General features: G+C 40.4%; 1 protein-coding gene and 1 non-coding gene across 6 annotated transcripts in view; one reads left to right on the top strand and one right to left on the bottom strand.

Annotated features, from left to right (window-relative positions):
• Positions 1-3,385: 3,385 nt before the first annotated feature.
• TRNAL-UAG lies at positions 3,386-3,467 on the top strand. The gene has a single exon. It is a non-coding gene; the product is annotated as a tRNA-Leu (tRNA).
• Positions 3,468-6,586: 3,119 nt separating this feature from the next.
• LOC120374166 (putative short-chain dehydrogenase/reductase family 42E member 2) overlaps positions 6,587-22,229 on the bottom strand; it is a 30,741-nt gene continuing 15,098 nt past the window's right edge. The window contains exons 8-14 of one of the 5 annotated variants that reach the window (XM_039493494.1): positions 19,786-19,868; positions 14,459-14,596; positions 13,182-13,247; positions 12,369-12,432; positions 8,913-8,986; positions 7,374-7,431; positions 6,587-7,220 (exon numbers count right to left, since the gene is read on the bottom strand). In XM_039493494.1, coding sequence (XP_039349428.1) covers positions 7,180-7,220; positions 7,374-7,431; positions 8,913-8,986; positions 12,369-12,432; positions 13,182-13,247; positions 14,459-14,596; positions 19,786-19,868 — 524 coding nt within the window. In that variant the 3' untranslated portion in view covers positions 6,587-7,179. Of the gene's footprint in view, positions 7,432-8,912; positions 8,987-12,368; positions 12,433-13,181; positions 13,248-14,458; positions 14,597-19,785; positions 19,869-22,229 lie in introns of all 5 variants that reach the window. The other 4 variants (XM_039493491.1, XM_039493490.1, XM_039493489.1 and 1 more) reach the window with 4 other exon arrangements.

Genomic DNA, 22,229 nt, shown 5'->3' with positions numbered 1-22,229 from the left:
TTCAGACACTGAGACTACAGACAGATGGTATAGTGATACAGAGAGCTGGTATAATCTATATCCATTTAGTGTTCTAAAACTATGGCATTTAGTTACAGAGTTAATCGTTCCCCCCCAAAAAAAAAATAGTTGTATCAATTCCTACTGGCATCACAGTAATCACAAAGGTACAATTACCCATGTTATGTCCCATGATAAGGAAACTGAAACTTCCATCCACAAACCAAATTCAGCTCTGGTTCTATTCGGCAAAACTCTTATTTAAGTCAATGGGAGATGCACTTGCTTACACAGTGGCTAAATTGGCTCCTCAGGTGAAGACAATAATTGTAGAGGTGCCATGAAATGTCAGAACTTGTTCTGTATAAGAACATAACATAAAAACAGCCATACCAAATCAGACCAAAGGTCCATCTAGCCCAGTCTCTGTCTACCAACAGTGGCCAATGCCAGGTGCCCCAGAGGGAGTGAACCTAACAGGCAATGATCAAGTGATCACTCTCCTGCCATCCATCTCCATCCTCTGACAAACAGAGGCTAGGGACACCATTCCTTACCCATCCTGGCTAATAGCCATTTATGGACTTAACCACCATGAATTTATCCACTTCTCTTTTAAATGCTGTTATAGTCCTAGCCTTCACAACCTCCTCAGGCAAGGAGTTCCACAAGTTGACTGCACTGCAGTGAAGAAGAACTTCCTTTTATTTGTTTTAAACCTGCTGCCTATTAATTTCCTTTGATGACCCCTAGTTCTTGTAGTTAATGCTGCCATTTTAATTGGTTTCAGTCTGAATGGTTGTTGCAAGGCTTCAGCTGGAACTTCTTGATTCCACATCTTAAAAACAAACAAATAAAAAAACCCCAGTCAAAACCACCAGTTTGCACCCAAATTCAGGGGTGATACTGTGAATTTGCCATGATTTTGATGTTAAGACATCAGCTCTAGACCACGCAAAAGGTAGTGAACTTTAGCAAATCTTTCTATGAGCCTTGTATGAGTTTCAAATGTGTAAAGCGGTAGCTCAGCTGATGAATTTTACCTGGTCATGAGTTTAGTTGTGAATTTGCCCAGCTGTAGCTCGGATATATACTATACTATAGTGCGTCTTATATGACTTCATATGTGGTATAATTCTCCAGAGAAAAGCCAAAAGGATAAACACTACAGATAAATGAAAGGTAGAAATTTACATCTGAGGAGTAAAGGGTAACAAGTGTTGTAACTGCACATTATATATAAAGCATGTGTAAAAAAAAAAAAGTGTAGCTCAAAGTAATGAGCGGCCATCAGAATCTGAGACACTGAAAATACAAGTTTAAGTACATACATACATATTTTTCAAAGGCTTCTATTTTGTTGAGAGGGACCAAGATGGATTTTAAAGCTATGAGGGGGAAGAGAAAAAGAGCAGCATTTCTGATTTTCCAGCATACAATAGCCTGATATTTTGCTTCAGTTACTCCTGCGGGCATTCTGTGCCAAAAAATTACAAATTCTGCAAATTTTGTCATACTACATAATTATGCCAGTTTCAGTTTGGTAATTTATTTCAGAATAAATATCAGCAAATATGTCTGCAACAATGCAGACACACACAAAAATTCCCTGCATCTGATGAAGTGGGTTGTAGCCCACAAAAGCTTATGCTCAAATAAATGTGTTCGCCTCTACGGTGCCACAAGTACTCCTGTTCTTATTTCCCTTATAAACAAACAGTTTTTGTTGGTTTATAGCCTGTCTGATTAATCACTGCTGGCTGGGAATTATCTAAGGGGAAAACACCTTTTTACTGTATATTAAACAAAATAATTCAATTATTTTTGAGTTAAAAGAGGCAAATGGTAAAAGTCAGAACACGTCAGATTTTTTTTTGGCTCTGGTAAGAAGCGAAGTTGTTAATTTGGAACAAAATGCAGCATCTGCTTAGCTCATGAGGTGGGCTATAGAGAAATAGAAAAAGCAACTCCTAGCACAAGTAGCAGAAAGATAGCTCTGGGGTGGCTGCAGACAGTAGCCATAATTATTAACAAATAAAAAGATCGTAGGCTGCAGTCATCGTCATCCTTATTTCGGGGATAGCATCTTTGCCCGAAACCAAATTAAATATCCTTTGCCCAGGGGGTGGCGCGGACTGGCTGCTTAATTTGCTTTCAAGTATCAGAGGGGTCGCCGTGTTAGTCTGGATCTGTACAAGCAGCAAAGAGTCCTGTGGCACCTTATAGACTAACAGACGTTTTGCAGCATGAGCTTTCGTGGGTGAATACCCACTTCGTCGGATGCAAGAAGTGGGTATTCACCCACGAAAGCTCATGCTGCAAAACGTCTGTTAGTCTATAAGGTGCCACAGGATTCTTTGCTGCTTTTAATTTGCTTTGACATCTTCAAAAAGGCCCCCTGGGCCTTCAGCCAGGGTGGGCCCTTTAATTCCACCCGCAGCAGTAGGGCAGGGGGCGGCTACAGGTGCCGGTAGCTGTGGGTTTTGCCGGAGCTGGGGAGGGGCTGAGTCCCCCGGGGACGGGAGAGGCGCTGGGTGCGGCGCCAGATCAGAACGGGGCTGACACGTTGCAGAGCAAAGCCTGGCAACCGCACGTACCAGGGCAGGGACACGTGCGCGCCATGGGCCACGCAGCGGGATGATGATGGCTGCAGCCAGGTGCAGCAGGCCGGGAAGCGACGCCGCAGCAGCGCCACCTGCTGCCCCCGCGGGTTAATGCTGCGCTGGGAAGCGACGCCGCAGCAGCGCCACCTGCTGCCCCCGCGGGTTAATGCTGCGCTGGGAAGCGACGCCGCAGCAGCGCCACCTGCTGCCCCTGCGCGTTAATGCTGCGCTGGGAAGCGACGCCGCAGCAGCGCCACCTGCTGCCCCTGCGGGTTAATGCTGCGTCGGGAAGCGACGCCGCAGCAGCGCCACCTGCTGCCCCTGCGCGTTAATGCTGCGCTGGGAAGCGACGCCGCAGCAGCGCCACCTGCTGCCCCCGCGGGTTAATGCTGCGCTGCTGTACTCGGCGCCCTGAAGGCGCCGTGCGCTCCGGGAGCCGCTGCAGCAGCCGCTCCGCTGCCCGGGTGCCCCGGAGAGGCCCGAGGGGCTATCCCGTGCTGTGCCCGCTCCCGCGGGGTGCGAGCCCCGCCCCGCCCCCACACGCCGTCCTAACCGGGCAGCCTGCTCCCCGGGAGCTCCCCGTCGCTGTACATACCCGCTGCACGGGGTCCCTCCGGCTCCTCCCTGGGGGAGCAGACAAACACCGCCGAGCGCCTGGCTAAGCAGCTGGTGGCTTAAACTCAGTGGCAAAAATAAAGGAGGTTAGCCAGGCAAAAAAAAAACCCACCGAGTCAGCGCTTGTCCTCTTTATATAGCCCTCAAGGTCACCCTAGCAATCAGGTGGTAGCGTGGCCGAGTGGTCTAAGGCGCTGGATTTAGGCTCCAGTCATTTCGATGGCGTGGGTTCGAATCCCACCGCTGCCAGGAAAAACTTTTATTTGCAGGTTTGGCCAGTTAGTTTCCTACCAGTATTTTAAATTCGTTTCTAATGAAAGAATGCCAGTTTTATGCCTGACGTGGCATCATGCATAGTGATGTGCCCGAGGGTTATTTAGAAGGAAGGGGGTATAATCTTTCTCTGCTATTCTGTGTCTGCTTTGTATTTCTTAATGTTTGTGAATTTGTATCTTTCCCCATAGAAACCTCTTCCCCTTCAATGCATATATGGTTCTGGTGGAGAATTTTCTGCTGCTCACCAAAATAATCTGGACCTTATTGGGAGCATGATTTCTCATGAGTGTTCAGCCAGTGATCATGCAAGTGGTTAGGTGGACAGATTCCAGGCTCTTATGCAGAGATTTGCCCTGCTTCTGGGACAGATGAGGTGAAACTAATGAAACAGTTATTGATGCAGGGACAGAGGGTGAAGGTCTGTGAACCAACATTGATAGCCAAGCTGCTGCAATGAAGATCATGGATGCCTTGTCCTGGGCTTGAGTCTGAAGTTGACTGAGATTGCCCCCCCCCCCCAATCTTTGATAGAAGCAGCCACCACCAGAGTCATGGCTGGTTATGGGGACAAAAATGGGACACCTTTGCAGACATTTGCTGGGTCCAGCCACCAAGTCAGAGAGTGGAGCTCTTGCGCAGGTATGCAACATGTGGATACATGTTCAGAGGGTGCCTGCAACTGGAAGCACAGTGCACAGAATGAAGTCAGGCTTGCAGACAGTGAAGGTGAAGTCTGGCATATGGGGTTACATGATGCCATATGGCCTAGGAGCTGAAGGCGGGCTCTCACTGTTGTTTGAGGATGTTGGGAAGGGTATCTATAGAATGGAATTTTTCAGCTGGGAGGTAAGATGTGGCTAGTGTTGCATCAAAGGTCTCCCTCTATGAACATTATGCATTGAGAGTAAATGGGCTGTTTGCAAATTTAATTGCAGGCCTAGTCGGGAAAAGACTTGTCTGATGACTAGGACACTGTTCTAGCTCTGGTTGCTGGATGCTGCTTGGACTAGCCAATTGTACAAGTAGGGAAAAATTTGAATGTCCAAGTGTCATAGGTGGGCTGCCACCATTGCCATGCACTTGGAGAAAACCCTCAGGACTGAAGATAGACTGAAGGGGAGCAATGTGTATGGATAGTGATTGGCGCTCACTAGAAAACAAAGCTACTTCCTGTGGGAGGCATGTATTGCCACATGGCAGTACATGTTCTGTAGCTTGGGGGAACTATATCAATCTCTAGTCTCCAAAGAAGGATCGTAGACAATCCTGAACATTTTTTTTGATGTATTTCTTCTGCTTTCTTACATCTAAAACATAGTGGCGGCCACCAGATTTCTTTGGGACTAGGAAGTACCAGGAACAAAGCCCTTTCCCTTTGTGTTGGTAAGGAACTTCCTCCATTGCTCCCAACTCTAGAAGAGACCATAGTTCCTGAAATGACATGGTCTTGTGAGAGGGGTCCCTGAAAAGGGACAGGGATGGTGGGTTGGGAGAGGGAAATGAACTGGATAACATATAGCACCTTTACCGTGTCACTCAAAGGAGAATAGTGCTTACTAAACTTTTTCACACGAGTGCAGCTAGTATGTTGTTAGATCATACAACAGAATGGCTGTTTCAGACACTTTCATAATAGCATGTTACCCCTCAGACCTGAGAGCGGCATTCTCTGCATGGCTCGGATCCATATTGAGGGAAGTGGAGGAGACTGGGTGGGCCAGTGCAAGAATGCACGTCACACTTCCCCCACCCCCTTCATCCCCACAGACCTTACCTGGAAAAGGTAATATAGCCACTGACTGAGCTACTTTTAAGCCATAGCCCTCCTGAGTGTTGCAGGGATTGCTGTGGTCAGAGGGGAGTCCCTGTTAGTGAGGCTCCAGTTAAGTCACATTGCCAGGAAGCCATTGGGTAAGGATGGGGTCAGATGGAGGAACCTTCCACTTAGATGTCAGTGGTCATCAATGGATTCTGGGATATCCAGCAGGTTTGTGGTCAGCCAAACAACTCCCTGCTTTTGGGTAAGCAGCCCAAACAATCTTCTTGGTGTTATCAGTCTACCTGGCTGTGCAAATTGATGTTTGTGACAATGGCTCAGTTTCCCTTATCTCTTGGAAGAACTTTGGAAAATGATGCTAAACTATATGTAACTTTTTGCATTTCCATCTAGTGGTATATTTTCAACTGGCTGTATTCAGATGAGAATATGTTACTGAAAATATATGAGTTTTAGATGCCTATTTCATTCTAATAATCTTTCAATAAGCATGTTATTAATGTTAGCAGCTGAAAGGACGTATATAACCAAACAACTGACACATCACCTCTTTTAATAATTAAGTGAAAATTCAATTTAAAAGGTGCTGCAGAAAAAAGTCCTATTTCATGTGCTGGCTAAATGTATAAATACAAGGTGATCTCAAAATTCATACACACCAGTCAAGGACCAATAAAAATAGATGAACTACTAAGTATCATTTGAAAAAGAAAAGGAAATGTAACATCACTGTTATTTTTTAAGTCAGGATTATGTCTCCATTCCTCTAGGTCTGTATGGTCACATAGGAAGACACAAGCCTTAGTAACTCATAGAAAGTAGAACAAAGCAGGAGGAAATGTCCTGGTCAGTGTATGTGTGTGGGCTTTTCTCAAAGTTTCCTTCTTGTTTAAATAGTTTTTATAATATACTTATTTGTCCAATAACATAACATTTGCATCACTTTCAAGAGACAAAGGACACACACAAACAGGACATCCACATTTCAGCTTTAAAAAGATCTGGCATAAATGCAGTACAGGATGATGACATTTCCTTAACAATGTTATTTCATTAATTATATTCAATATAATTAAGGTACACAGTTGTTGTACTGGTGTCTGTTGGCTCTTGAAATTAGATACTTTAACAATGGACCAGAACAAAGTGCATCAGCAATTGGACACTACTTCTGGAAGTCCTCAGAAGTTTGATGGAGGCCAATTAGAGGCCAGTGACCACTATGCATTGCTACTAAGCTTCGTACCTGGTATTGTGGGACATTATGAATGAGTACTAATAAAGGTCACTCACTGCATGTGAGAGAGCCTTAATACATGCTGAATTTCAAGTACAATTTTATTTCACCTCTTATGCAGTGTCACAATACAACTCATTCACACACAAAAATTACATTGCATGCATCTTTTCTGTACAGCTAGTGTGCATTGTGTTTTGTTTACATGAATCTATTTTTCACTTTTGTTGTTCTATTTTCCAGTTTCTCTGTATTCCCCGCAATAACATGCATTGGCAACAGGTCTGGTCAGTCTTTCTCCTTATTCTAGCTGTGCTTGTCTTTGTTGATACAGTATTGCAGATTTACTGTAGTTCCGTCTCTTCCAGTTTGTCATCCACTTCAACAAGCAGTTTGGAAAGAAGCCCTTTTGGTGTGAAACAAATAGATCCAACAGCTTTGACTCCTGCATTTGTCATGGGTGATCATCTTTGGCCTTCTGACCTTACTATACTTTATTTTAACCTTTTAAGAAGGTTTACTGATGTGCTGTCTTTTTTTAGTTTAAGCCTAAAAATAACTGCCTATTACATCGGAGCTAATATCTGGTGCAGAGTAATGCAGCCCATGTGAGCCGAGGTCTATACTATGACTGATTACATGCCAGTTTATTAATGCTCAGGAAACATAAGTTAATGTTGGTTTTCTTTGAAAAAATGCATAATTGGAAGATCTGCTAATGTAAAAGAAAGAAATATCAAACTTAGAAAGCTACCAATTAAGGAAAGTATGACTTTAAGGAAGATGTGATGATTCTGTTTTACTGGTCTTGTTTTAATAAAATGGTCCACAGAATCGGCAAATGTGAAATTCTTTGGATAATAACCTAGCTGGCTGCGTGCCTTGTCTATTCGGAATGTGTGAGTCACGGCAATGTTCCGCACCTACGAGGCAAAAGAACCAACAGTCAAAGAGCTGCATACATTCCAAACCTTGAACAAAACTCTGTTATGTGAATGGTAGCACAACAGAATATGAAAAAGCAAATTCTCAAATTAAAAATAACTTTGGGTCAAACTGTACACTCCCATGGACATACCTCACATTCTCCTTCAAATTGTCCTCACAAATGGAGGGTATTGGGAGTCTATAGAGAAGGCAGAAGCTGCTATCTTCCAGCCTTTTGGACATCTACACAGGATGTTCAGACCCTCTCCAGCAGCATCTCGCTATGCTATTAGTCAGGCACCCTACATGCATCCATCCATCTATCGTATTCCATGGCCCCACATTACCATAATATCTAAGTGCCCACAATCTTTAGAATATTTATCTTCACTACACTTGAGGGGAGTATAGGGAACTGAGGAAAGACTAATGACCAGATTTTTAAAGGTATGTAGGCGTCTAAAAATTCAGATAGTCACCTAGTGGGATTTTCAGAAGTGCCTTGGCACCTGGATGCTTTTGAAAATCCCAAAAGATGCCTATCTGCATCTTTAGGTGCCTAAATACCTTCAAAATATACCCTAAATTGGCTTGCCCAAAGTCACACAGGAAGTCTGTGGCAGAGCATGGAAATGAACATGTATCTCCCAAGCCCCAGCAAGTGCTCTGACCACTGAACCATCCTTCCTTGTGACTGTGTCACTCCCATCTTTTGAAGAGGTGGAGAGGGGCAGGTGCTGAGAAACTGCAAATGTAAGCAGCATTATGGTAGGCTTGGGATGCCCTGGTGGAGATCTGTTGCCTCAGAAGGGAAGATTTCTATGGCAAGTGGCTCCTCTCACTCTTGGTCTGGGCTCCAGGTCTAAACCATGCAGTCCCAACCTTGTACTTAATCCATTGAGAAGATGAATTGGAAGACAATGATGGCATGGGGGTGGTGGCTCTTGGCACCACACATCTCCCTAAGTCAGATCAGAAGATCTTGCAGAAATAGTGAAGATGATCTTCCCTATAGCAATTTTTAGCTACTCACACTAAGTGAAATAATTACTTGTCATTTTACCAAGAGATTGTTGAGATTTGTTTCTTTTTTTGTCGCAAATTGTTTAGCAATGTTTAATTACTGGTACAGACTAAAACCATTGCTTCTTATTTGCTTGTGTTTTCTAAAAATAACAATCATTGCATTTTCTTGGGAATTATTAAATAACAACATAAATAATACAAGTGTGTTTAAATGGACAGAAATTATGTAGGCATCATATTTCTAATAACAAATATACCATATGGCCCAAATTGTGGCTGGCATTTATTTTTGCCATGAAAACTGCAGGTTAAAGACGGAGCACATACGGGGAGTTTTATTCCTTGACTTGTGTGAATTCTTTGTGAGCTTACTGCAACATTGTGCCCCCAGTATTAATATAACATGCTTCCTGCAAATTTTAATTAGATATTTTATAAAGACATATTTTACCTCATTTCTGGTCAGCAAAGGTGTAAATTCAATAACTGGTTTCAGTGTCAAGTGCAGATATTCCATTGCTGTGGCTGTGAAACAGAAAGTTACTACTTGAGATAACAATGGTAAACCACTAAGATATTTTAATTTTAGTATAACTGTTCATGTAGGTAATGTTAAAGAAAATTTAAATTGTTAAAGAACTGTGGACAAAATAATTGAAGTCCGTAGCACTACTTACTTCAGTAAGATGGGTTGGATTGGTGCTATTTTTGTACCATAAAGTAGGGGCCTATTTGGGATTACTTATATGAATAAAGAGTTTGCATGATTGGATGTAGGCCTGTAGATTGATTAAATAACTACAAGACTTTGGGAAACATAGAGATAACAAGCCATTGTAGGTTGGATTCTGCATTTGTTTCACACCCAAGATTCTCATAGATGTCAGAGGGAGTTTGGGATGCACAAGATGCAGAATTCAGCATCGCAAGGAAAACGCCTAGGGCTGTAAAGCAATTAAAAAAATTAATTGTAATTAATTGCATGATTAAAAAAATTAATTGCAATTAATCATGCAATTAATAGTAGAATACCATTTATGTTAGTATTTTTGGATGTCTTCCACATTTTCAAATATGTTGATTTCAATTACAACACAGAATACAAAGGCGTACAGTGCTCACTTTATATTTATTTTTATTATAAATATTTGCACTGTAAAAATAAAAGAAATAGTATTTTTCAATTCACTTAATACAAGTACTGTAGTGCAATCTCTTTATCATGAAAGTTGAACTTAAAAATGTAGAGTTATGTACAAAAAATTACTTAATTCAAAAATAAAACAATGTAAAACTTTAGAGCCTACAAGTCTACTCAGTCCTATTTCTTGTTCAGCCAATCGCTCCGACAAACAAGTTTGTTTACATTTGCAGGAGATAATTCTGCCCACTTCTGGTTTACAGTGTGACCTGAAAGTGAGAATAGGCATTTGCATGGCTCTGTTGTAGCTGGCATCACAAGATATTTACATGTCAGGGAGGGCTGTCTCCAGGCACCAGCCAAGCAAGCTCGTGCTTGGGGCAGCAGATTCTAAGGGGCGCCATTCCGTCCAATCCTAGGGTGGCATGGCTGCTCTTGTTTTTTTTTTTGCTTTGCCTCCGGGTCCGGCCACCCTGCGCCCTGGGTTGTTTTTTTTTTTTGCTTTGCCTCTGGGTCCAGCCACCCTGCACCCAGGGTTTTTGTTTTGTTTTTTTTGCTTTGCTTCCAGGTCCAGCTGCCCTGCACTCAGGGTTTTTGGGGTTGTTTTTTTTTTTGCTTTGCCTCCAGGTCCGGCTGCCCTACACCCAGGGTTTTTGGGGTTTTTTTGGCTTTGCCTCCGGGTCCAGCCATCCTGCACCCAGGGTTTTGTTGCTTTTTTTGCTTTGCCTCTGGATCCAGCTGCCCTGCACCCAGGGTTTTGTTGTTTTTTTTGCTTTTTTTTTTTTTTTTTTTTTTCTTTGCCTCTGGAACCAGCGGCCCTGCCCCCCGGGTTTTGTTGTTTTTTTTGCTTTTTTTTTTTTTTTTTTTTGCTTTGCCTCCAGGTCCGGCTGCCCTACACCCAGGGTTTTTGGGGTTTTTTTGGCTTTGCCTCCGGGTCCAGCTGCCCTGCACCCAGGGTTTGGTTTTTTTGCTTTGTCTCCGGGTCCATCCACCTTGCACCCAGGGTTTTTTGTTTTTTTTTGCTTTGCCTCCGGGTTCGGCCGCCCTGTGCCCTGGTGTTTATTTTTATTTGCTTTGTCTCTGGGTCCAGCTGCCCTGCACCTAGGGTTTTGGGGTTTTTTTTGCTTTGCCTCCTGGTCCGGCCGTCCTGTGCCGGTGGTTTTTTTTTTGCTTGGGACTGCAGAAAAGTCAGGTGCACTAAAGATTCATATGTCCCTTCATGCTTCAACCACCATTCCAGAGGACATGCGTCCATGCTGATTATGTGTTCTGCTCAATAATGATCCAAAGCAGTGCAGACCAACGCATGTTCATTTTCATCATGTGAGTCAGATGTCACCAGTACAAAGTTGATTTTCTTTTTTGGTGGTTCGGGTTCTGTAGTTTCCGCATCAGAGTGTTGCTCTTTTAAGACTTCTGAAAGCATGCTCCACATCCTGTTCCTCTCAGATTTTGGAAGGTAGTTCAGATTCTTAAATCTTGGGTTGAGTACTGTAGCTATCTTTAGAAATCTCACATTGGTACCTGCTTTGTGTTTTGTCAGATCTGCAGTGAAAGTGGTCTTAAAACAAACAACATGCTGGGTCATCATCCGGGATTGCTATAACATGAAATATATGGCAGAATGCGGGTAAAATACAGAACAACAGACATAATTCTCTCCAAAGGAATTCAGTCACAAATTTAATTAACACATTATTTTTGTAAAGGAGCATCACCAGCATGGAAGCATGTCCTCTGGAATGGTGGCCAAAGCATGAAGGGGCATACGAATGTTTAGCATATCTGGCATGTAAATACTTTGCAATGCCGGCTACAAAAGTGCCATATGAACATCTGTTCTCACTTTCAGGTGACATTGTAAATAAAAAGTGGGTACCATTATCTCCTGTAAATGTAAACAAACTTGTTTCTCTTAATGATTGGCTGTACAAGAAGTAGGACTGAGTGGACTTGTAGGCTCTAAAGTTTTACATTGTTTTGTTTTTGAGTGCAGTTATGTAACAAAAAAAATCTGCATTTGTAAGTTGTGCTTTCATGATAAAGAGATTGCACTATGGTATTTGTATGAGGTGAATTGAAAAATACAATTTCTTTTATTATTTTTACAGTGCAAATATTTGTAATAAAGATAATATAAAGTGAGTGCTGTATACTTTGTATTATGCATTGTAATTTAAATCAATATATTTGAAAATGTAGAATAATATCCAAAATATTTAATAAATTTAAATTGGTATTCTGTTGTTTAACAGTGTAATTAAAACTGCGATGAATTTTTTTAATCACGATTAATTTTTTTGAGTTAATCCTGTGAGTGGACTGTGATTAATCGACAGCCCTAAAAACATCAATTTTAGAGTATACAATGAGGCCAAAGTTTTTTACCTGTAATTTTTTACATTCATATTGTGAACTTCACCTCTATTCAGGGAGCCTGCACAAGGCTCATTGAACCCTTAATTCCCATTTAAGCCCTATTGAGATTTTAGATGAGAGTTAAATGATGGAAAAATCTTGTGTTGGCTCTCTTCATATGGGTGAATTTCACCAGTATGTGTCATATAAACTAAATTATCACAAAGCTAGTGAACAATTACTTTTGGAATTGCACAATTTAAAACTGTTCAATCTTGCATTTTACAAAAGTGTAATGGAAATAAAAACTCAGAGAAAAAGTAAAAAAGCAAAATTAACCAATGCATGGCATTCAGATATTATGGATAGGGAGCAGGATAGACAGAAAGATAAATAAAAATATTTTACCTGCTACGTAAACAAAGCAAGTAGGAATACGTATCCATGGTGGACTGCAACCTAATTTTTCAAACTGAAAGGGATTAAAAATAGTGAATAACAAAAGAGAAACTAATAAATGTACGGATATCAGAGCAGAAAGTATATATGGAAATATTTATAGATAAAATATACACCTGGATGTTCTTTTTCAAATCAGTTTGTTGTTGTTATTGTTATTATTTTACCATTTTTCTTCTCAAAAAGTTCCAAACATAATTACATGAGAAATGTAGGAAATTACATTTATCTGAAATAGCAGTGTATGTGAGAAAAATGCATTTTGTATTTTTGATTCGAATCCCACAGTCATGATGCACTGATCTCTCATTTTACAGTGTTAAAATGATATGGTTTTTAGTAAATCATTTACAGTAAAGTGATTAATGGAAAAATTATTTGTATTACAGAATAACAGCCTGAGCCTACATTCTTTGTGAACCAAAAACTTCTACTGGTGTCAGTAGGAAGGATGGATCAGGCACTACTCTGATAAAATAAATATACCAAGAAGGTAGCTTTCGCTTATTCCGGTACACATTGTCCTGACTTCAATTAGTTATTAAGGCTAACATTTGGAAAGGTGCTCTTGAACCTGAGATGAGCATGTAAAACCCCCAGTGTGTACACAAAAGTTGAACTTGTATACATACAAAGGAATATATGCATGCAATTCCCTGATTTATGCATCCATATTTGCACATACAGTTTTCAAAATGTGGGCCTACAGTTTTTCTACATTCATTGTATTCTATTTGAAATAAATATATGTATTGTACATACTAGTGGAGTTATCCATTCAAAAAGGTTGACATTCTTGCCATCATTTATGTAGTATGCCTGACCACTCTGTTAAAGAGACAGAGAAAACACAGCTTAGTAACATGATACTGTGCGTGGAGTGACATTTTTTCATTCTCTCTTTAAATATCTGTACTGATTTTATAAATAATATAGCAGCATAAATAAAAGTATATATAGATCAACAGGTTATCCAAATTCTGTTTCAATTAACAACTATTCTGTATACAGTACAAACTGATTGCCACAACACTGATTGTTTTATTTTGGTTAATAACCTGATTCACTGTAAAATTGCTTATTACAAGTTTATTGCTGGTAAAATGCTATTTTACTGTGATTCCCAAACACAGTGAAATTGAGTCTAAATTGACACTTTAATTGTACCTTCTTGGAACACACAGGAAATAGTAGGGTTATATTCTGTTCTTAATTACACTGGTGAGACCCCATTGAAGGCCAAGTGAAGTAAAGTTTGACATATTACCTTTTTCCTGTTAATAGCTTCACATATAAAACCTATAACAGTAGTATATGCTTTGATAGTCTTACCAATGTACTTTTCTTTTTTAATTAATTATTTTAAACACGGTAAAAATTTGTGTTAACAAGGAAGAAAAGACATGCAACAATTTTTTTTTAAATAGATGCACTTGTATTGAGTGTGCAGAGCTGGTAGTTTGCATGTGCAAATATATAGATAAGCGCCCGCAGCAACACATATAGTTAAGGTTGTCTAAGACTTTCTTTCCATAATTAAATACATAGGTCCTGACTCTGCAAACTGATCTGCACGGATTGTGATATTAGCTGGGAGTGCTAGTTTCACAACAGCCATTTGCAGCTACTTGGGGAGGAAGGGACTATCTCAAACCACTTTACCCACCCTCAATCCCACTCCTATAATGGCCTCCGTGTATAGTGAGGATTGGGGTAAAACAGCCCCAACTCCATTCTCTAATTGTGTATTACTCCTTTGCTCCTGTTGGAGGAATAATAATAAAGAAAATTTGGGGAGAGTATTTTCCTACTGGTGGACTGAGTCTTCACTATGTAGTGCACTCAATGTTCTCTAGTGCCACCAAGGTAGCTGGTACTTCATGGCAATAGAGCAGGGCAAAGGCCATGCACAGGTGGACCATGATATGAGCGTTAAGAGCTAGTACCATGGTTCTGTTCTGATTATAGCTATTTTCATTTTAAACGTGTATCAAACTAGATAGAGTGTTGCAGGTTTTTTTCCTTTTCTTTTTACTTACAGCTATATAGTTCCTCTCAGAGGTAAGAGCCACAGCAGCCAGGATATGAGCTTGTACAAGATTCTGTACATGAACCCAGTTCATTGTGGCAGAAGGGTCCCCAAACCTGAAGCGAAACAGCCCCTTCTGAATATTAACCTGCAAAAACATACAAACAGGAAATCCCTGCAGGATGTGGCTTAATTTTGCACATAAAAGGAGTACATCAAACAGAGCCCAGTCCTTCTCCCACAGAAGTCAATGGGAACTTTACCACCAACTTCCATGCCAGGATTGGACGCTTAATCAAAAATGAACAACGTTGCTATTTACTAAGGGAATGTCTGACTCAAATACTGTGCTTGAGACTTCTAGTCTAGATTGTCTTTTTGTCATTTATTAGAACAGAAATTGAATAAAATACTGTGGCCAGATTTAAAAAATAGATCTGGATAATTTAATAACATGTTAATAAACAAAGCTAAAAGTAATCAAATATCATGCTCCAGAAAGTAAGCTGATCACTTAAAACAGTCAGGAGGGAACATCCTCAACCCCACCTACAATGTTAGACAATTTGCTAGGCGTATTATTGTGAGAAAGAGGGGTAACTTTCTTCAGGAGCATTAATAGCCTCTAGGGAAGTTACTGGACTAGAATTAGTAGTCTGAACGAAAATGGGAAATTATAGAATTATAGAAGTTTAAGACTGTAAGGGACCTCAAAAGGTCATTGAGTCCAGTCTCCTGTACTCAAGGCAGGACTAAGTATTATCTAGGCAATCCCTGACAGGTGTTTGTCTAACCTGCTCTTAAAAATTTCCTATGACAGAGATTCCACAACCTCCCAAGGCAATTTATTCCAGTGCTTAATCGCCTTGACAGTTAGGAAGTTTTCCCTAAAGTCCAGCCTAAACCTCCCTTGCTGCAATTTAAGCCCTTGCTTCTTGTCCTATTCTCACGTTAATGAGAACAATTTTTCTCCTTCATCCTTGTAACAACCTATTATGTACTTGAAAACTGTTATCATGTCCCCCTCAGCCTTCTCTTCTCCAGACTAAACAAACACATTTTTTTCAATCTTTTCTCATAGGTCAGGTTTTCTAGACCTTTAATCATTTTTGTTGTTCTCCTCTGGACTTTCTCCAATTTGTCCACATCTTTCCTTAAATTTGGCACCTGGAACCGGACACAGTACTCCAGCTGAGGCCTTATCAGAGCGGAGAAGAGCAGAATAATTATTTCTCGTATTTATGCTTATGAAACTCATTTCTAGAAGATACTTCTTCTTGCTCTACTGTGTTTCTATTATTTACCTTTTGTTAAGGAACATCACCAATTTAGGGCCAATTACTGCTCTTTGCTTCTCCAGTTGAAGTTATTGGTATTGGGACGTTTATGACTGTATTTTAGCACAGTGTTATAGGTACATAATCCTAACTCGTGTTGCAAGAACACATTATGATGCAAGTATTGTCTCTTGTTCTGAGGGATGTCCTTTTTTTTAGATCCAAATGTATCTTCTTTTACACAAACCTGCTGCTATCTTTAATTATTGTGAATTATTTATATTGTAAATGCTAAATCATTCAACTGAATTTACTGAGAATTATATAGGCTAAAGTGTTGTTTAAAGTGTTCTCTGCTGTCTTGTCTTCTTGTGGCCTTGTGCCACATTAATGTGTGGAAAGGCCATATGTATTTCATACTGCATATATGTCTTTTATTATTTTCTATAGGTTTCATGTGTGTGTGCGCTATATGTAGGAAAGGGGCCACTTGCATAGTAGCTGTTACATGAATCCATAAACGGTCTCACATCAGTGCATTATTTAAACATATGCTACTTTCTCTAGCATTCTTATATAAATTACATATGATTTTGTTCCATGTACATCCAAAAGGAACAGCAGATTTGCCACCTGCTTTACTCTCCTAAGTGAAATACTAGAAAAGAAGTTTCTTTTGCTAAAGTTCTGTTGTTTTTTTTTAAATTGGCTTCATGCATATCTGTAAGTATTCTCCTGGACAGTACAACTGAAATCACTTAAACTACAAATGGAAAACAGCTAGTGACAGGCCTGATATTTGAGGAGGCATTCAGTGACACTCCCCATGCCTACATGCCCTTGACAGTTCCTTTATACCCGTCCCCAGGCTCCTTTTAAGTCCTGGAACTGCTAGCAGCCTTCCATTGCACCCTATGACCCTTGTCCCCCTGCCGCTCTGCTATACACTATGTGGCTCCCTCTGGCTTCTGGTTGTCATGGAGATATCTCAGGCCCTGTTAGAGGTAGCAGTTTTGAGCTGGGGAAGGCAGAGTTACAGCTGTCACAAGGGGAGGGCACTTAATACCTGAGAACTTGAACAGGGAGAAGGAGTGGGGGAGTGAGGGAGCTTGTAGGTCAATGAAAGGGGGAAAGTAAGGAGATTTGGGATTCAGCAAGGAGATGGGGAAAGGAGGTTTGAGGGTCAATGAAGGGAGACTGAGGTGGAGCTCGGGAGCAATGGGGAGTGGAGAGGAGAGTGAGAGGGTTTAGAGGGCAGTGAAGAGTTTTAGGAAGGAAGAGTGAGGATGTCTGGGGGAGTGAGTGGTTTGATAACAATGAGAAGTGGAAGTAGGTGAGGCTTGGGGGATTGTGAGAGAAGACAGAAAGGGGACTTAGGGAATAGTGAGGGGAACAGAGGATATGCAACAGAGTGAAGGGAAGGAATATCTGAGGGAGTTTAGGAATAATATTTGGAAACAAGGGGATTTTGTAGCAATGAAGGAAAGGAGGAGTAAATATTTTTGAGTGCAAATGGTAGGGAAGTGAGGTGATTTGGGAAATAGTGAAAGGGGAAGGATGAGCTTGTGGTCAGGCCCAGAGGGTGGGGCAAGTGGGGCAATTTGCCCCGGGCCCCGCAGGGGCCCCCACAAGAATTTTTCGGGGGCCCTGGAGCGGGGTCCTTCACTTGCTCCGGGGGCCCCGGAAAACTCTCGCGGGGCCCAGGCCCCTGGAGCTTCTTCCGCTCCGGGTCTTCGGCGGCAATTTGGCAGTGGGGGGTCCTTCCTCTCCGGGACCCACCGCCGAAGTGCCCCGAAGACCCACAGTGGGGGGTCCTTCCGCCCCAGGACCCGCCGCCGAAGTGCCAGGTCTTTGGCAGCAATTCAGCGGCGGGAGCCCCTCCCGCCGAAGACTCCAGGCCCCCTGAATCTTCTGAGCGGCCCTGCTTGTAGCTAATGCACTGGAGTGGGACTAAGGAGATCTCTGGTCTATTCCCTTTGTGTCCTAGGGCAAGTAAACTTATATCTCTCTGTGCCTTAATTTCCCATATGCAAAATGCGAACAAATACTTCTTTACCTCATAGGGTTTTGTGGCAATAAATCTGTGAGTGTTTGGGAGGCACTCAGATACTCTGGGGCCAAATAAGTACTAATATATGTATTAAATAGACAGTGGATTGAGGGGAAAGAGTGAGGAGGTCTTCGGAGCAGCAGATGGCGGCTTTGGGGCAGTGAGGAGGAGGTTTTGCAGAAATGAGTAGGAGTTGGGAAAGTGTTTTGGGGCAGTGGCAGGGAAAGGAGTGTAAGGCATGTTAAGGACAAATGAGGGGAGAGTGTGAGGAGATGTGGGAAGCAGTGAGGAGGTTTGCAGATCAGTGAAGAGGATTGTGAGGAGAGAATTTCCAGAAATGAAAGACAGGAGAAGATTGAAAGAGAAAGAGCGATTTGGGATACTTTGAAGACCTACAGAGAGAGTGAGTTAGTTGGAGAACATGAGGAAGGAGAGAGTTAGGGGGCAAGTGGAGAGAGAATGAGGGGTTTTGGAGGTAGTTAGGGGGAAAATGAGGAAGTTTGGGATCACCGAGGAGAGAGTGAAGGGGTTTTAGGCAGAAGGAAGGATTGGAGGGAAGGATTGGAGAACACAGGAAAGAAAAATGAGGAAAGGAAAAGGTGGGAAAGGGAAGGGACAAGTGAACTTGGGGGAAGGAGGGAAAAAGAGGAGTCAGCTGAAAGCAAAAATGTTGAAAAATAAGAAACTGATATGAAAGAATCAGAAAAGAGTCTTGAAGACAAAGGAGAGCTGCAGGAAAAGCTGTAGATAAAATAAATTGAAATTTTAAAAATTACTGAACAGAATGAAGGAAAACAGAGGTTGAAAAAGACATAAAAGAAAAAAAATATACACCAAGACACACTACAGAGAAAAATGGGAAAAAAGGAAGAACATAATGAAGAAGCCATAGTAAGTTTATATATATATATAATTATATAATATTACATATAAAATTTAATTAGGAAATGATGTAATTAAATAAATTACATACACTACCCCATCCCATCATTTATGTGAAATATGTGGCATATACAAATAGTATATAATAGGATGGTGTCACAAAAAGGTTTTATTATATAATTTTGGGATGGTTATGTTACTCATGAGTGATCAATCCACAAGTGATTTATGTAGATCACCTCACATGAGTATCGATAAAATTATTTTACCACGACACACCAGCATGTGTATTTTATATGCCATATATTTTACAGAAAAATTACTTTACGGATATCTTGTACATTTTATTGGAATGATTTGTTGTATCTCTCCATCTCTGAAGTCAAGTTCCAACAGTACAGGAATAACTTTCTCACCCCAGTTTCAAATCTATCAATCATGCATCACGCCTGAACCTTACATTTTAGCACAACCCTCCCCTGCTCCTATGAAAAATACAGATGTTATTTATTCAGAGCCCTACGTAACTTTAAAGAGTAATCTGCCCTCAAAACAAGCGACTTGTAATCATGCAAACTCTATCTTCTTAACACTACAGTAAGCCAAGCACCTAAAATAAAGCAAGAAAAAAAAAGTAAACATGGGCACCTCTGCTTGCCCTTTAGTAACCTACTGAATTAGAAAGTATTTCAAACTCCTTAGCCTGCTTCATTGGATAATGAAAGTCGTTAATGGTTGATACTGGAAATAAGATATTTTGCTGTATCATCATTTATTAATATTTTAAAACTTATAAGTTGCACAGTGAAGTCTGAAATATATCTGGATCTGAATCTATTACAGTAAAAGCTCTAAACTACCGGTATTTCAAATCAATGTACAAATGCTGAGTTTACATTTGCTTGTGATGAAGAATGACTTTATTGACTATTTTTGTACCTACTGTATATTCTTTAAAGATATATTTTCTCTTTAAAGTATGTGCTATTTTATTAATTGTAATGTCTTAAAAAACCAAGAGCAGATTGTACCTGTTTCCAGACAACTAGCCAATTAATCAATTACATTAATTATAACAAATGCTATTGTATATTAATGAAAAGTATATGAATAAAATAAAGTAAATACTGCTACTCGTGGCAGATGTCTTTGCTCTCCTGGTCCATAGATGCCTGGTGGGCGAAGAACACATGTACGGAGCTTATCACCTCCTAGGATATATGATAAAATGTGATTCTCAAATGACTTTCATATTACTACATTACAGGTACTTTTCATAGGCTATGAATATCCAAATGTATATAAAATGAGGGCCCAAAGCTGTAGCCACTCCATGTGCAGAATTTACTTTGAAGTAAATGATTTTCATCTTCCTTTAAAAAAGGAAATTAACTTAGTACTTGTGAAAGGCACTGGCTTGATAGCCTTCCCAAAGTTTATTTCTTTATCCACAAAATATCCACAACATAGACAGTAGCAATATAAAAATTCATCAAACTGCTTTGTCAATGTGCTTCAAACTCTGATTTGGAGGGATCCCTTCTAGCAGTTACTGGGTATTTCAATCCCTTGTCCATACAGTCTTTGATCTCTGCATTAAGATAGCCAACAAGAATGCCAATTGTGACAATATTTTTTGTGATGTGAACTAGTATCAAATAAAAATTGGAATAAGCTCACCAAACTAATCTTACATAGCCCACGAACCACGATCAGGAAGCATTGGTTTCATGTTTGAAATGTTTAACTGTATTTAAAAGTGACTGAACCATCTTAGGTAATGTCTCACTTTTGTTGTTAAAACTTTTGTCGCTCAGAGGTGTGAAAAACAGGTCCACCCCTGAATGAAGTTTCATGTTTGAAATGTTTAACTGTATTTAAAAGTGACTGAACCATCTTAGGTAATGTCTCACTTTACAAAAGTTTTAATGATGAAAAGTGCCAGTGTGAACACTGCTTCGTCAGTGGGAGAGGTTCTCCTGTTGATGAAGCAACTGCCCCTTGTTGGGGGTGGTTTTATTTCGTCACCCGGAGAGCTCTCTCCTGGCGACAAAGAGAGGCCACACTGCTTACCTTACAATGGCACGGCTGCAGTGGCACAGCCGCATTGTTGTAAGGTGCATAATGTAGATATAGCCCTAATCTCTTAAATAGCTATATTCTGACACGGAAGAAGTTTTAGAGAGACAAGGTGGGTAAGGTAATATCTTTTAACATTAATGGTATTATATTAGCCACTTGTAGTACTTTGCAATTTTCAGATGAAAAAAGTCCTTTCTGGAAATTGTCCACAGCTAAATTTAACTCAGTGTCACCTGGTCACATGGTATCAAGTTGCACTTTACGTTGATTTGTATTTAACTGGTAGTTATAGTATCTTATAGGTGAGCTCAAGTGTTCAAGTGCATAACTGACTCCCTCAACATGGAAAACTCTGGGAAGCCCTAATAAATAATTCCAGGCTAAAGTATCAAATGCTTTCTGCAAAGTTTAATTTATAACCGTAGAACTAATGTTTTAATCAGCATTCATATTTACTTATGTTATACAACACTTTCAACATGATTCATTTAAACAAGGTTTATTTTTTTAACTTTTCTATCCCTTTAAAGAAATGCTGGTATTCAAAAGTAAGTGTTGTATTATATATATATATTGTAGAAGTTGTAAACATTTTAAAATTATTTTTAGGGGAAATGTTTTAATTTTCTGGTATTGTGCGTTCTGGTATCTTTCTATAAATCTGTGAGTATAAGAACATAAAACATAAGAATGGCCATATTGGTCAGACCAAAAGTACAGTATCCTTTCTTCCAATAGCAGCCAATGCCACATGCCCCAGAGGGAACAAACAGAATAGGCAATCATCAAGTGATCCACCACCTGTCACTCATTCCCAGCCTCTGGCAAACAGAGGGTAGGGACACCATCCCTGCCCAACCTGGCTAATAGCCATTGATGGACCTATCCTCCATGAATTTATCTAGTTCTTTTTTGAACCTTGTTATAGTCTTGGCCTTCACAACATCCTCTGGCAAAAACAGTTCCACAGGTTGACTGTGCGTTGTGTGAAGAAATACTTCCTTTTGTTTGTTTTAAACCTGCTACCTATTAATTTCATTTGGTGACCCCTGGTTCTTGTATTATGAGAAGGAGTAAATAACACTTCCTTATTAACTTTCTCCACACCAGTCATGATTTTATAAACCTCTATCATATCCCACCCTTAGTCATCTCTTTTCCAAGCTGAAAAGTCACAATCTTATTAATCTCGCCTTATATGGAAGCTGTTCCATAATCATATTGTTGCCCTTTTGCAAATTTTTTCCAGTTCCAATATATCTTTTTTCAGATGGGGTGACCACATCTTCGCTCAGTTCAAGATCTTGGCATATCATGGATTTCTAGAGAGGCAATATGATATTTTCTGTCTTATTATCTATGCCTTTCTTAATTATTCCCAACATTCCGTTAGCTTTTTTGACTGCTGCTGCACATTGAGTGGATACAATTCTACCCCGATATAACGTGACCCGATATAACATGAATTCAGCTATAACGCAATAAAGCAG

This window comes from Mauremys reevesii, linkage group 10 (genome assembly GCF_016161935.1).
Source record: "Mauremys reevesii isolate NIE-2019 linkage group 10, ASM1616193v1, whole genome shotgun sequence".
Classification (NCBI taxonomy): domain Eukaryota; kingdom Metazoa; phylum Chordata; order Testudines; family Geoemydidae; genus Mauremys; species Mauremys reevesii.
The sequence above is the reverse complement of the archived record's forward strand: the minus strand, read 5'-3'. Positions and strand labels throughout refer to the sequence as shown.